Source organism: Macrobrachium nipponense, chromosome 38 (assembly GCF_015104395.2).
Source record: "Macrobrachium nipponense isolate FS-2020 chromosome 38, ASM1510439v2, whole genome shotgun sequence".
NCBI lineage: Eukaryota > Metazoa > Arthropoda > Malacostraca > Decapoda > Palaemonidae > Macrobrachium > Macrobrachium nipponense.
The window spans coordinates 8,106,713-8,120,745 of record NC_061098.1 but is presented as its reverse complement, the minus strand read 5'-3'; the positions used below and the strand labels follow the sequence as shown (position 1 = coordinate 8,120,745).

The 14,033-nt window shown below is 37.2% G+C and overlaps 1 protein-coding gene across 6 annotated transcripts in view; it reads left to right on the top strand.

Moving 5' to 3' along the window:
- LOC135209597 (endoplasmic reticulum aminopeptidase 1-like) overlaps nt 1-14,033 on the top strand; it is a 56,643-nt gene that overhangs the window by 33,832 nt on the left and 8,778 nt on the right. For 5 of the 6 annotated variants that reach the window (XM_064242287.1, XM_064242285.1, XM_064242284.1 and 2 more), the window contains 4 exons: nt 4,219-4,440; nt 12,012-12,161; nt 12,639-12,761; nt 13,042-13,264. In XM_064242287.1, the coding sequence (XP_064098357.1) occupies nt 4,219-4,440; nt 12,012-12,161; nt 12,639-12,761; nt 13,042-13,264 (718 nt within the window). Of the gene's footprint in view, nt 1-301; nt 329-4,218; nt 4,441-12,011; nt 12,162-12,638; nt 12,762-13,041; nt 13,265-14,033 lie in introns of all 6 variants that reach the window. The other variant, XM_064242286.1, reaches the window with a different exon arrangement.

Below are 14,033 nucleotides of genomic sequence, written 5' to 3'. Positions count from 1 at the left end.
AGTAATCTTCCATATGCGTTAATTATTTAAAAGTAACTTCAAGCGATGAGTCATTGCGTATGCAGTTGATTATCTGATTAATATCAGTATTAGGTAAAGTATGCCTGTTTAGTTGTAATTTTACACTTTTGTATGTCATTGAAACTTCAGTTTATTTGATACAGTACTAATAGGTGGTTGTACTCCCCCTGGGAAATCCTTATCAATTCAGTTCCTCAAAAGGGTCAGGAAATTTATTTAGTCTTTGTTTTCGATAATGTTTCCACATTTGTCCCAAATAAGCATTTTACTTCTTTCCCAGTCCATTCTGCACTACCATTCAAAACTGGTGAGAAGCTGTTATTTCCATTGGTCCAATCTATTTTGTGACTCATTTGCTTTTTCTTCCATTTTGCCTGATATGAATGCTAAGTGAATATTTGTGAGCCTCCAATGATTTGTTGATACTAATAGGTACTAATATCAGTACTGTCTTTATACAATGCTTTTTATAGTAGTGTATTTTAGGTAAGCACTCGTAGTATTTTTTTGTTATGATGAAAATTTTGTCATAAAAAACCAATTTTTTTATAGATTTCACAGGCAGGTAGTTATATTAGTTTCATTGGTATTTTGCACTTTTACTATTGTATTGCCAACATGGGACGGAATATTGTCTGAATGATTCAAGTGGGTTGTTTATCATACTGAGTATCTCTTCCACTTCTGTTGGTGGAATAACATGACACTGATGCAAATTAATCCATCACTGTTACTGTTACTTTTAAGAGTTCTCCAACTGTTTGTGAGGTGTTAGAACAGTGTTTTTTAAATGGCTTTTAACCAAATGTTTTAAATGAATATTTCGTAACGATGAAGTTACAATTTTTCCTCTGTCTTGTGTGTCGTACAGTGATGTAGTAGCTGTCGTAATTAGGAATGTATTTTTCAAACTATTGAATAATTTTAAAACTTAGTTCCTTGTATCTTGTGTCCTAGAATTTCTAAAGGAAAGACAGTCATCCATAGAGAATGTCTTTCAGTGGTTTTTCAGTAAACCAACAGACGATTGGTTTTTTGTGACATATTGACATATTTTTTACACATTTCATGTGACATAATGCATCTCGAATATCCCTTCATATATGTTCAGTGATCTCAGATTGTTTGTCATCACGTCAATTAGATTATCACTGATTTTTTTATCAAGACATTTTAAAAGATCATTGATTTATTACAAGAAATTCATAGGGCTTACCTGAAGGATTTGTACTTGAATGATAACTTAATATTGGAGCAAAGTAAAGTTAAAGTTGAACAGCTTAGTGACATTAGACCAGAGGAACAGATGAGAAGTAAAAACAGAAAGCATTTAATTTGGGAGCCAAAGGTTTGCTGTGAAGAATCTTGAATGCGGTTTACAGTGTCTATGCAAGGCACGCTGTAAATTCTAACCCCCTGTAGGGTATAGTAGTGAGGATAAAAGTTATTCATCAATCTCATTTAAAACTGTGAACAGTGTACAGAAAAATGCAACATTGACACCTGGCACAAACACATCAGAACTTGAAATTGTAATATGTATTCAGTGTAAGAGAGCAGGTACTTTATAGAGGAAAACGTGATGCTAATTATCGTGGTCCAGACGGTGTTGAATTGTGTACGAGTACTAAGGTACATATACTTGCCTGTCAGTCAAAATTTACTCTGTAAAAGGTGAATTTAATGACAGAAAAACACTTTCCCACAACACACAGGTGTTGGTAAAGTTTTTTTTAATGAAATATGTTAACCAAAGGAAGGTAAATGTAGAGCATTTTCCACCAGTTTTAAATTAAGTACAAAGCAAGTTGGAACCACCTTAAAAGATGACCATAAAAAGTAAGTGTTTGCCCAGGGAAATAATAATTTATCAGTTTGTATACTAGGAATAAATATAATTGTAAAGTTTTATGAAGTACGATCTCTTAATACGTAGTTTTAGTTTACTTTAAGCTCTTGGTGACTGTACTTCCAGTAATAATTATTCATAATTTACAAAGGGAATCTTATTTGAAGGGTCGATTTCTTGAAAAATCTTCCAATGATATAGGTTAGTAACAAATGTGTTCATACATGTACAAATCTCTAAATTTGTATATGCACCACAACTACGTGCTAACATGACTTGTTAACCAATTAATAATCATTCTTAAATGAAGAGTAGCTTAGCTGATATTCTCAGACGTCAGTCTCTACCAGTAGGGAAAGCATTGATTCACACCACTTCTACAAGACCTGATTTGCACTACAAGCAACTGACCAATTCATTTTGAAGTTAAATCTCATGCCTCATTCATGCTGGCAGCAAAAGATATTTGGTTAGCAGTGCTAATGCTCACATCTTTACTTTTTCACATCATCATCATTCATATTTTAGATAAAGTTATCATACTTTTTCATGTTGCTTTTCCTAAAAATAAGATATATACTGTAGGTAGTTTTTTGCGCAACCTGCAATATTGCAGTTTATTAGGAAAGAAGTAGCAAGGGTCAGGATTTTGTATAGGTTATATCCCATATGGAAGTACCCATGCAATAGGAAATATTTTGTTTACCTTGTGTTCTACATTAGAAATAACTCAGTTTTTAAAAACATCAAAGCATTTGATAATACATTTCAGAAGCATATGTATAATGGGATACAAGTATTGACTCAGAAAGGTATTTAGTTAGAATATTGAGTGGGACAGGTTAATGGACCTGATTATATGACACTTACATGTATAAAAAAATATATCTGTTAGTTGCGCATTTCATTTACAGAAAAATTGCCAGTTCAAGACAAAAGCCTTTTTTGCTGCTAAAATATTTTGGTTGATTTTTGTTGTATGAAAAATTTAATCTAGTATTGTTCTTCCTTGTGGAAGAAGAGAGGTGAGTGCTGCTATCTGTGTTCACAAGTCTCATCTGATCAAGCTAGAAACAGAATAAGTTTTTTATTATGTTTAAGAACTTTGGTTCTTATTTTGGAAGGTTGGTTGTAAGAAGACTGAACATCACTCAGCATATATATCCTACACATTGTTACTTTGGTATTCTGTGCTACCAGATATTTGAAGAGTGAGTTCTCTAGAAGCATTATTGTGTTTCAGGCCAGGTCCAAAATTTTTTGTACCCTCAGATGTATAAATATTATTTCTATATCTATATAGTGTGCATGTAGAGATTGTAGGTACTATTGTATGCATGTGCAAAGCATCAGCCTTTGACTATTGATATCATATGTTGGTAATTAAATTTTCTGTCATTGTTATTAAATACGTACAAGCAGAGAAAAGTTTTCAGTTAATAGAATGGTATTTGAAACTGACAGTGAATATCTTTAGTTACAGACTGGCCAGAATTTTCATGATCAATAACTTGGTGAATAAGAAAATGCACTTTTTCTTTTATATTTTCTTATTTTTTTTTAAGATTTTGCTCACAGCTGTTACTTTAATTATATGAAAAGTCTTTTACTTACAAGTAAGGCTTCTGTTGACACGTTTTCTTGTGCTTATGGAGTTAACGAGGCTGAAAACTTGGAATCATATCTTCCTGTTTTTCTTGATTGTATTTTCATTGGGCCAAGTGATTTATTTGTATGAATGGAATATTTATACGTACACAGTAATATGAGACGATCAGTGTTTTCATCTCTGCATATTTGTAGCAGTGTATAGCATGTTTCAAGTTATTCCATAGATAATGGTACATTTATGAACTTTTCAAACATTAAAATGATTATGTACCATAATAATGAACAGATATCAGTAGTGTTTAGTACTGTAAGTAGTTTTTGCTCCTAAAATCACTTAAGCCTACACTCTGAGGTGGAACAAACTTTGCATATTCTTTCTAAATATTAAAAGCTTTTGCGGAATCCTTTGCTGAAAAGGTGGAACTTGGGTGAAGGGATTCCTTATTTGCTTTTGCTTTTCCAAATTACGTACATGTAAAGTTATATGTATTTGCCTTTATTTAATACTAAATCATTACTGTTTGTTTTAATGTAGTAGATTACATAAATAATAATTTACATTTTCATGGTATCATTGTGGTCTGCAGATATGTAAAAAGATATTATAATGAATTCAGTCTTCACCAGTTTCTTTTGTTTTTATGAAGCAATTTTGATAGAGCAAATTGTGATTTATACCACTGTACAGTAGTAACTTCATTCACAGAAACGTGCACTGATTCTGTTTGTATTGTCAGGGCTGGGACAATTAATGCAACCGTGGCGCTGAAGCTGAGCTTATATCTGCCCAACGAAACTCGCTATATACCCTGGCACACAGCGTTGCGTCATCTCTTTTCGTGGGTGGAGCTCCTTTTCAACTATCCGGCCCATAAGAATATGCTCGAATTCATCTCAACATTAATTAATCCACATTATGAAAGGATAGGATGGAATGATACCGGTACTCATTTAGAAAGGTCAGTTAAGTTTTTATTGTTGTACGTATTGTCTAGCAGTTATAACTGAAATAAGATAAAAGAAAGGTTATATTTAAATCTAGTACACTCTGTACTATTACTATATACAGATGTGAATCTTGGTATGACAATGAAACTATTCAAAAAAAGAGTGTTTATTTGAGAATGAAAATTGAAGAAGATTATTATAGAGGCAAACTGCAGGATATATTTAGAAATCATGCCATAATTGAAGTTACTGAAGTTCCAAATGTAGCTGAGATAATGATGAACTGTTGTGCTAACCTGTTTTCTCTCAATTTGATTTAAAGTACTGTAATAATGTAATTGGCTGTTGATCACTTAAAGGGAAAATTTGCATTTTATCAAATTTGCTTTGTTTATGCTCTTGATTTCATGTCGTTTAGCAAATAATAACAAGATTTCAGTTATCTGCTGTAGATCGTTTTCCCGTATGATTTTTATGTAGTGTGGTTCCAGGCACAGTATATCTTATGGCAAATAAATGGTATCAGTACTCAGTCCATGGCACCGAGTACTCAATGTAAAGCTGAACTAATATTGCAGAATGCAGTATATACTAATTGTTCATATACGAAACAAACCTTTGGTCTTAACATTAGGATAAATACTTAGCGCCAGCTGGAAACTGGTAAAGTTTAAAATACTTGTGTACGCAAGGGACTATTGGCATCTGTGCTTGGTCACGAGATATGTGGAGCCACTCACATACCCCTCTTTAACTCGTGACCCTGTTAGTTATTTTCTTACCGCCTTTAAGAGAGGACGTGCTTTGCTTCTGTCCTTTTAAAGCTGGTTTAGTTTGCCTCCCTGTTGTTTTGAATCTGTTGTTTGGAATTCCCAGGCACTATTGGGAACATGAAGCCTTCACATGCTTCAAGACTTCCTGGTTATCACAAGAAGCAGATAAACGCCCGGATATTTTCTTCGACGCGTTTAACATCAGAGTACTCATTGTTTAGTAAGTCGTAGGTGCAGAAACTCTTCACTTTGGATTTTCACGTATATCATATGGCTTGCCTGTGAATCCAAAGCTTGGATGTATCAGGATGTGCTTTGGGAAGTAATTATGACTAATTGTGTTCCTTTCCCTGCGGGGAGAGGTGTGCATCACCATCTTGTTTTCGTTCCAGATATGTGGGCAGAGGTGATGGAGGCGTGCGATCGGCGTTAGGTCCATCAGGAGTACCAACCCAAGAAGGACAGTTGGTTTGCTATATGACGTCACGCTGCCATCCAGGGTCCCACGAGATGGATGTCCCTTCTATCCTGATATGTACTGAATGGCGGTCGAATGCATCAACATCTATAGAGAAGCAGATAGTGCAACACTGCAGCCTTTTGAGTCAGGTTGCTATGCCTACAAGAATATCAACAGCTTTGCACTTCTTGTCGAGTGCTGGCTTCGCATTCAAGATGATCAGTGACATCATAAACATGGCGCCCGCCATGACGTCACTTCACAGCTGCGGCCTACACGGAGACATGCTTCCATTTTTGCTTCTTCGAGGTACAAGAGTACTTTACAACTACGCTTTCGGATTTGGGAATTTTTGAACTCGCATTGTTTTTGAGAGAAATGGCAAGTGTTAGGAGATATAACAGACACTTAATGGAAAAGACGCAAGTCTTTCCTCTGCCTCCTTCCGCTTAGGTGTCAACAAGCTTAGGTGACTTTGATGCCATTGCGTTCTCCTGCCAATCCTGGAAGAATAGGGACTACATGGCTGATCCTCGAGCCAAGAGGAGAAGTTTCTTCTCCATCTTCGAGCCAGGACTGTTACATCCCTATTATAAGAAAGCACAAGAAGTAGTTGTAATTGTCGAACAAGTGACTGATGGAAGCTTAGTCTAGTGTGGCTGTGAAGAGTTGGAGTATGCTAGAATCAGGGACTTCGTGACTGATCCTTGTGCCAAGAGGAGAAGAATAATTTCTTCATCATCTTCAACCCAGGACTGTCACATCCTTGTAAAAGTAGAAATGCCACAGCACTTTGGGTCTCTTGATCTTGGCTGCAAGGGTACCATCAACAGCCTCACACTTACATCAAGCGTGATGGCATCATAGCCAAAAACGCTATCAAAATGGCAGTAGTCATGACGTCACAGCCTACTGCTGCCAACCTCTCGTCTTCGGTGGCATCATTATAATTACACTTTAATTTCGGGATCACACACTTATGGAGAAATGTGAATTTTCTCGTAGGATAAGTGGCAATGCCATTGTGTGCTTCAGTTAAATTTTGAATAAGAAAGCTTAAGCAGTAGTTTAGCTCAGTCAACTCTAGATGGTTGCTGTTTAGGTTGTCAACAGTCCAGTGATAGCCTAAGTTGTGATAACCATGTCGGCCATAGAGCTATGACGGGCGTAGAACCATGACGCCCATGAGAGCTATGAAGGGCTTTGGAAGCATGACGACCATGAGAGCTATGATGGCCATGAGGATTATGAAGACCATGAGGAATATGACGATCATAGGAATATGACAATCGTAAATAATATGATGGTTGTAGGGAATACAACGGCCGGAGGCATCATGACGGAGGCAACTGTGTAAACAGTGACGGGCGTAGGAATCATTCGTAAGAGCTTGGGCCAGTGTTGCCAATTTAGACGAACTTGATACATACGCCGATGTCTTTAAAAACTATTTCCATAAATCTAGATGTCATAGTAATGCAATAATGATAAAATTGCTCTCATATTTGTATATAGATTGCAAATAGATACGCTAAATTCACTTATTTCCATGGTTTTGTGTAAGTTTTATCCTAAGTTTGGAAGGTAAAACAAACCAATTGGCAACTGCTGGTTTAATCACGAGAACAGCGTAGTTTTACAATGCATGTAATACTGGACAGCCGCAAGGTCCGAGCAGTACTTATTGAGTTGTGTCACCCTCTCATTTACGTGTTAAGGGAAGTGAAGGTGCATCAGCCACATTTGCCTGCTGTCTACCAACGGCACCCATCACAATCAGGCTATGGATTCCTCTTAGTAATCGAATACAACCTGCATGTTTGGAATTAACAGATTTTGGGTTGACTCCAGAAAACTTCAAACCTTTACAGGTAAGAATAATTCCCTTGTTTTATATACTTTTTGGTATAATATGGTTTGTTCCTATAAGAATATTGACCAAACGCTTCGACTCTTAGACAAGTAGTTAAACTTAATCGATAGCTTGGTTCCTTTGCAGTAAAGTACTGTAGAACCATTCTTCTTAATGAAAGCTCATGAAACATGTTTCAGTCTCTGATCGCACAAGGTGGTGTTTATTTTGTTGGGAGTAGAATTGGTGGCGATAGATATCACATAAACTAAGATTCAGGACCACTCATTGAGTGAGTTTCGGGTGTATAGGCCATGAAGAAAACTTCAAGTCGAAAGGAGGAGGTGGAACTTCTTTCTTTCACCACTTTAGGTAGACAAGCCTAAGTAGTGCACTTGTAACCTAAGATGCTATAGCCCAGCTAATTGAGTCATACCTTTTAGCCTAACAAGTGGTTAAATTCGTATCCTATCCCAGCTAGTCTGAATCTACCACTACTATCTTAGTTAATCAGAATAGTAGTTCTTAGCTTAGACTGTCTGAGCTGGCACATGTCTGGCTTTCGAACCTGCATTTAATATCTTAGCTTAGTCTGAGTGGTACAGTTCTTAGTTAGCTTAGCCTAACTCATGGGCGAGATGGTTCCGGCATACATGTCAACTTAGCCTAACAAAGGGTTACAATGACTTAACATGGCCTTGCTACTTGAACATGCCTTTACTATCTCAGCTTGGTCTGAGTAGTAAGGTTCTAAGTATAGTGGAGGATAGACTAGTGCCTAGGCTACCCATTTGGAACACTTTTACCACCTTAGCCTAGCAGGTTGTGGTTGTAGCCTAGCATGTATAGTCTGAACTTTCTTGGACAACTTCACCCTAACCTAAGTCATTGAGCTTTTAGAATAAGCTAGTCTATACTACCCTAGACTAGTTAGAGTACTTCTCTGATGGACTTAGCCTAGCTTAAGTGATGGAGGAGTTAGCCTAGCCTAATTGGTGGAAGAGTTAACCTAGCCAGTGTGAACCTGGTCTTGCCAACTTAAAATAAGTTAATCAGTTCTTAATTGACTATACCTACTTAGCCTAGTCCAAGTGGTTGTTGGCTAGATTAACCTAGCATCTTCATAGGAGTCTCTTCCATCCTGGCCTAGTTTCTATATTGAACTCGTGAACCTAGCATAGAAGGTTCGAGCTTCAGTTGGCTGAGACAAGTCATTAGAACCTCATCAGATCTGGAAGGGGAAGGTGGAGAATTTCCCATTCTTCAAGAGTGAGGTTGGGTGAAGTGACGTTGGATACAATTCTGGGCTAGGTTGCTCGAGAATAGCACCATGGTGGTTTCTGGCAATATAGGATTTCTCTTTGGAAGGTAACATATTGAACATATGTCCCTATATTGTAACAGATCACCGCATAGGGTGTTTCGTGGTTGGAAAGTAACATTCCTTATGGAGAATGGGCCCTGTCCGTTAACAGGTTAATTCCTTGGACAGGAGGATAATTAGGATGTGTCTGAGTAGAATATATTATTATAGGATATTCCCTTGTGTTTTCCTATGATATTGTCTGTATAACTGAAAAAGTTAAGTATATCTTAGTTTTACCAGACCACTGAGCTGATTAACAGCTCTCCTAGGGCTGGCCTGAAGGATTAGATATTTCTATGTGGATAGGAACCAATTGGTCACCTAGCAACGGGACCTACAGCTTATTGTGGGATCCGAACCACACTATATCGAGAAATGAATTCCTATCACCAGAAATAAATTCCTCTGATTCCACGTTGGATGAGACGGGAATCGAACTTCAGGCCACCGGATTGGCAGCCGAGCGCAAAAACCACTTGTCCAGCGAGGAACTTGTATAATTGAAGAACTACGTAAGATCTGTCTCAGGGGTCTCGCCCTTCGAGCAATCTGAGGATTCCATTTGGGATACTGGGAACTACCTGGAGGTTACGCAAACCCTCCGTTCTTCCTGTTCCACCATGAATGGAAGAAGGGGTTCCAGTAATTGAGGAGGACCCAAGATGAGTGACTGATAAAGTTTATCTTAGCACAATCTTCTCTACCAGGTACGTGTGGGGAAGAGGCACCACCGATAGGTAGAATTAATATCTCAGGTATGGAGTTTGCCCAGTATCCCTTTTCAAACTAACAGTTTTAAGATTTCGGGTGTAGAGCATCAGCTCGGATGTAACATGACTCCAAAGTTCTTCGGCTCACATATATAGAATGACCCTTTGGCCATGACTGCCTTTATAGGGGAGGTTTCTGTCCATTAAAGGCATTCTGTCAGTAGACAGTGATCTTGTGGAGCAGTTGTCAGAACAGAGGGAAGTGTCTCTGTGATTATACCTGTATGGTGATACACATTGGACTGGTGATTGTGTATGTGAGTATCACTTCACACTGAGTAATCTTTAGATGACTCAGGAGCATTGAACTGGCTGGTGCACATTAGAAACTCTGATCTGATTAGTGAAAACATACTCTGTATCAGAGTAGACTCGCTGGGTTACCACCGGGCCCATATATCAGTCACGTTACAGGAAACTGACCGTGGAGTTTTGTCTTCCTCTGACCTTGGTAGAGTGAGAGTACTCAATAGCCAGGTTTTTGACGTAGATTCAAAAGTAGTTGGGAACAACAGTTTCCAATTTGCCCCAGAATCCGGGATAATGAGTGAATGCAGCAGAAGTTATGATGACAGATATGTTTTTTAGTTATGCTCACTACGGAGTGAGTTTGTGTAAGAGACCTTCAGGAGGGCCGGCTTTGACTTGTCAAAGTACTCTGTGGTTGTCGAAAGAACTACGTCACCTAGAACATAAATGTGGTAGACGTAAGGGAACACAAGCCAAACAGAGGAAAAGTGGTCAGGAATTCCCATGTAATACTTCTGTTTTTTGAGGGGATCGGTCAAGCCTACTCCTTGTCAAGTTGCACCAATTGAGTCATACAGAAGGGATGGTCATCAGAGGAATATATGCCTTTCTGGCAATTAAGAACATATCTGTTAAAATGACGATTGGTTTGTGACTGTATCGAACCATTTTTTTTTCATGTTCTACATAAAGAATGTTGCCCACAGCTCATTGGACATTTAATGGAAAGGTTTTGTTAGGACCTTGTACTTCTTTGACATGTTGTTTGACAAAGACTTTTTGTTGAGACAGGTCGAGTCAGGAAAGAAATGCAAGATTCTAATGTCGGGGGAAGGCAAGAAGCTATGAAGTTTAGAAGGATGAGCTCAAATTGAGCACTGTATTTCCTTGGGTCCTTTGGTGGCTGCTCAGCAAATTGTGTAACTCATCCAGCACTTCTGGTGGGTCAGTTGGTATCTTGCCTAAGATGATGGTATGAATGTGAAATGGAGGAGATAACTGGCCTCTTTCCTTTTTAAATTTCTTTCTCCTTTTCTTCGGGCAATAAGAAGAGAGTACCATCATAAGCTGGAACGGACAAGATACAGGTGAGTGAAGTAGCCATACTGTTAGGGTTATTATCAATGTAAGATACACATCAATAGCAAGTCATTCCTCTCTTTAGCAAGGGGGAGAGGAAGGATAACAAACCTACATAAGTGGATGAATTGGTCTGTTAGAAGAACAGATGTTCTTATCTTCCTGAGACTCAATGAACTATGACATTGTGTAGAAACCCAGAAGTCTGACTCTATGATATTCTTATATATCTTAGATTCTGAAATACAGTTCATTTGTTTCGTAGAATACTCGTATTCAGAAAACTGATCAAAGGTCGCAAACTCCCAGTTGGTTAATAGTACTTACCTCTCACCAAAAGTAAGTCTATCCTAATGTTAAGACCGAAGGCTTGTTTCGTATATGAACAAATGACAAATTTTTAACCAATTTGTATTTTTCATAACTAACAAACCTGAGGTCTTAACATACAAAGGCCCACCTCTAACCACCCCATTATCAACTAACCTGGGTTAGAAGAATAATCAACAGAGTATGTGGGTGGCTCCACATGTCTCGTGACCAAGCACAGATGCCAATAGTCCCTTGCGTACACAATTATTTTAAACTTTACCGGTTTGTTTCCAGCTGGTGCTAAGTATTTATCCTAATGTTAAGACCTCAGGTTTGTTAGTTATGAAAAATACAAATTGGTTAAAAAAATTTCATTTTTCTGCTATTCCTGAAGTCCAATAATATGTATATCGTTTAGAGGTTATAAATCCAGTAGAGTTACAGGACTGCATTACATCCCCAAAATTTCCTGTTTGGTTGATGGGTTGAAAATATGATAAATGACCACCTGAGAGATTCTCAAACTATGAGAGGCACAGGAGCCAAGCCAATTGATGGCCATTTCTCAGATAATCTAACTTACGTATATGGTAGCATAACATGAATTGGAGATTTGTGTTATGGTACTTGAAATTAATTCAATGTATGTAATTTTTTCACATTGACACCATGGCAGTTAGGTAGAACTTTTATAGTAAATGAATGAGTTTACAATTTCAGATTACTGCGATCTGAAGTATTAATGGCAGCTGTTGATTGCGGAAATGTGAACGCTATACAAGAAGCACAGAGACAGTTCTCAGCTTGGCGTGCTAAGAATGAATCTGTCCCACCCAACATACGTTCAGTTGTTTATAAGACTGGTGTTAGGTAAGTGCCATGTTTCCTTAATGATCCCTGTAGATTTGTACCACCACAGTGTGCGCCTTACTCAACACACTGTAAGCAGTGCTCAGTTCTTTTACGTTCATTCTTCGTCCAGCAGTTGCATTGCTGCTTGTCTGCCTACCACCTTGCTCAAGTTGCTCTCTTATTTCTTTGACTGTCCTGTTTCAGTTTTCTCTCCTCATTTATCAATTACTATTGATGGACCAGCACTTTTGTTCTAGAATTTTCTAGAAATTTGACTTGGTGGTTTAGTTTAACTACTTTTATTAATCAAAGTATGTAATATTAGCATAATAATCTCTTCACTGCTGACCATATTTGATAGATTCATATTTTTATGAGCAGGACTTTTTTTAAAGGGATGCTATATATTGAGTGCTCTACCGTATATATTGTGGTTATGGTAGAGTAGTAAGCAAGTTTAGTCAATCATGAGCATACTCTGGTATCATTTTGCAGGTATGGTACAGAAGAAGACTGGAGGCATTGTTGGCATGTATATAATTCATCAAGTATCCCCAGTGAAAAACGGTTAATGTTACAAGCAATGGCTCAAACAAGAGATCCGTGGCTTATGCAACAGTAAGTGTGAGGATTTAGTTACATGGTTTTTTGTTTAACTTGAAATTTATATTTCATGCATATTTCATGCATCTGTTGTTGTTGTTGTTTTTGAACTGCCTGGCCTAAGGTAAAGTCAGCAAGCAAGGCTAACTACATTAGATGTCTTAGGAGAGTTTTATCACAAATAAGTGAATTGTGTAATTGAAACATGTTTTTTCTTTTAAAAATTTAGAATAAAAGGAACTAGTCCTTTAAAATACATAGTCTGCTGTTAATTCTTGTGATTGTTGCTCTCCAGGTACCTAGAATACACCTTGGATAGTTCAAAAATTAGACCACAAGATGTAATGATAGTTTTGAAGGAGGTCAGTAAAAATCCAGGTGGAAGGGTGTCTGCATGGAGAATGGTTCGCCAACATTGGCCACAGATATCTCAGTTGTTTGGCCATGGGTCCTTCACTATTGGTGCCATTATCAAATCAGTTACATCTCCCTTCACATCCTCGTTTGACTTAGGAGAGGTTTGTTCTTTTACCATCATTTTTCTTACATCCAATATATTTTCTATGTGATGATTAAATCTTAACCAAATTACTTTTCTATTTTTAGTGTCATAAAATAAGTATACTATCAATAGTATTTTAGTTTAATAAAAGGTCTAGATTTACTTTTATATTAGTTATATAATTTTATTTCTGTTGTATTTATAAAAGTGGAGCATCACTTTGGATTTGGGTTTACCTATATGTACTCTTTCCTGAACTGGAAGGTAAAGCCAAAGCCACTTTTCAATAAAAGTTAAGGGCTAACAATGTTTAAGGGGAAAATCTTAATTTATAAGGAAATAGTTACAGTGTTTATATCAGGAATAAAGGATGCTATGTGCATCACTTTAAGCTCAAAAGGTTTATTCTGCGACCCTTTCATTTTGTGCCTCTTGTAAAACACCAACAGAATTCAAATGCCTACCCTCTCAGTAATAATTACTCTACTTGAAAGAAATTGATATGGTACAAAGCCCTTGTCTCAATCTTCAAACAAATATGTTATTATCTTGTTATCGTGATAAATGCTGCTGTCCTCCAAGGAAAGATTAATCAGTTTGTTTTTCATTTTACTTTGTACCATCACCAAAAATCTGTGAAAATTTGATCCTTTCAGAAATAAAAACAAGCATATACCATCTTTGGGACAAGGTTAGGCTTATTGTGTCTGAAATATTAATGAAATCGGTTGATTAAGGATTAAGAAGTAAGTTTGAAGTTATGTAAGTTATGCTTTTAGATATAA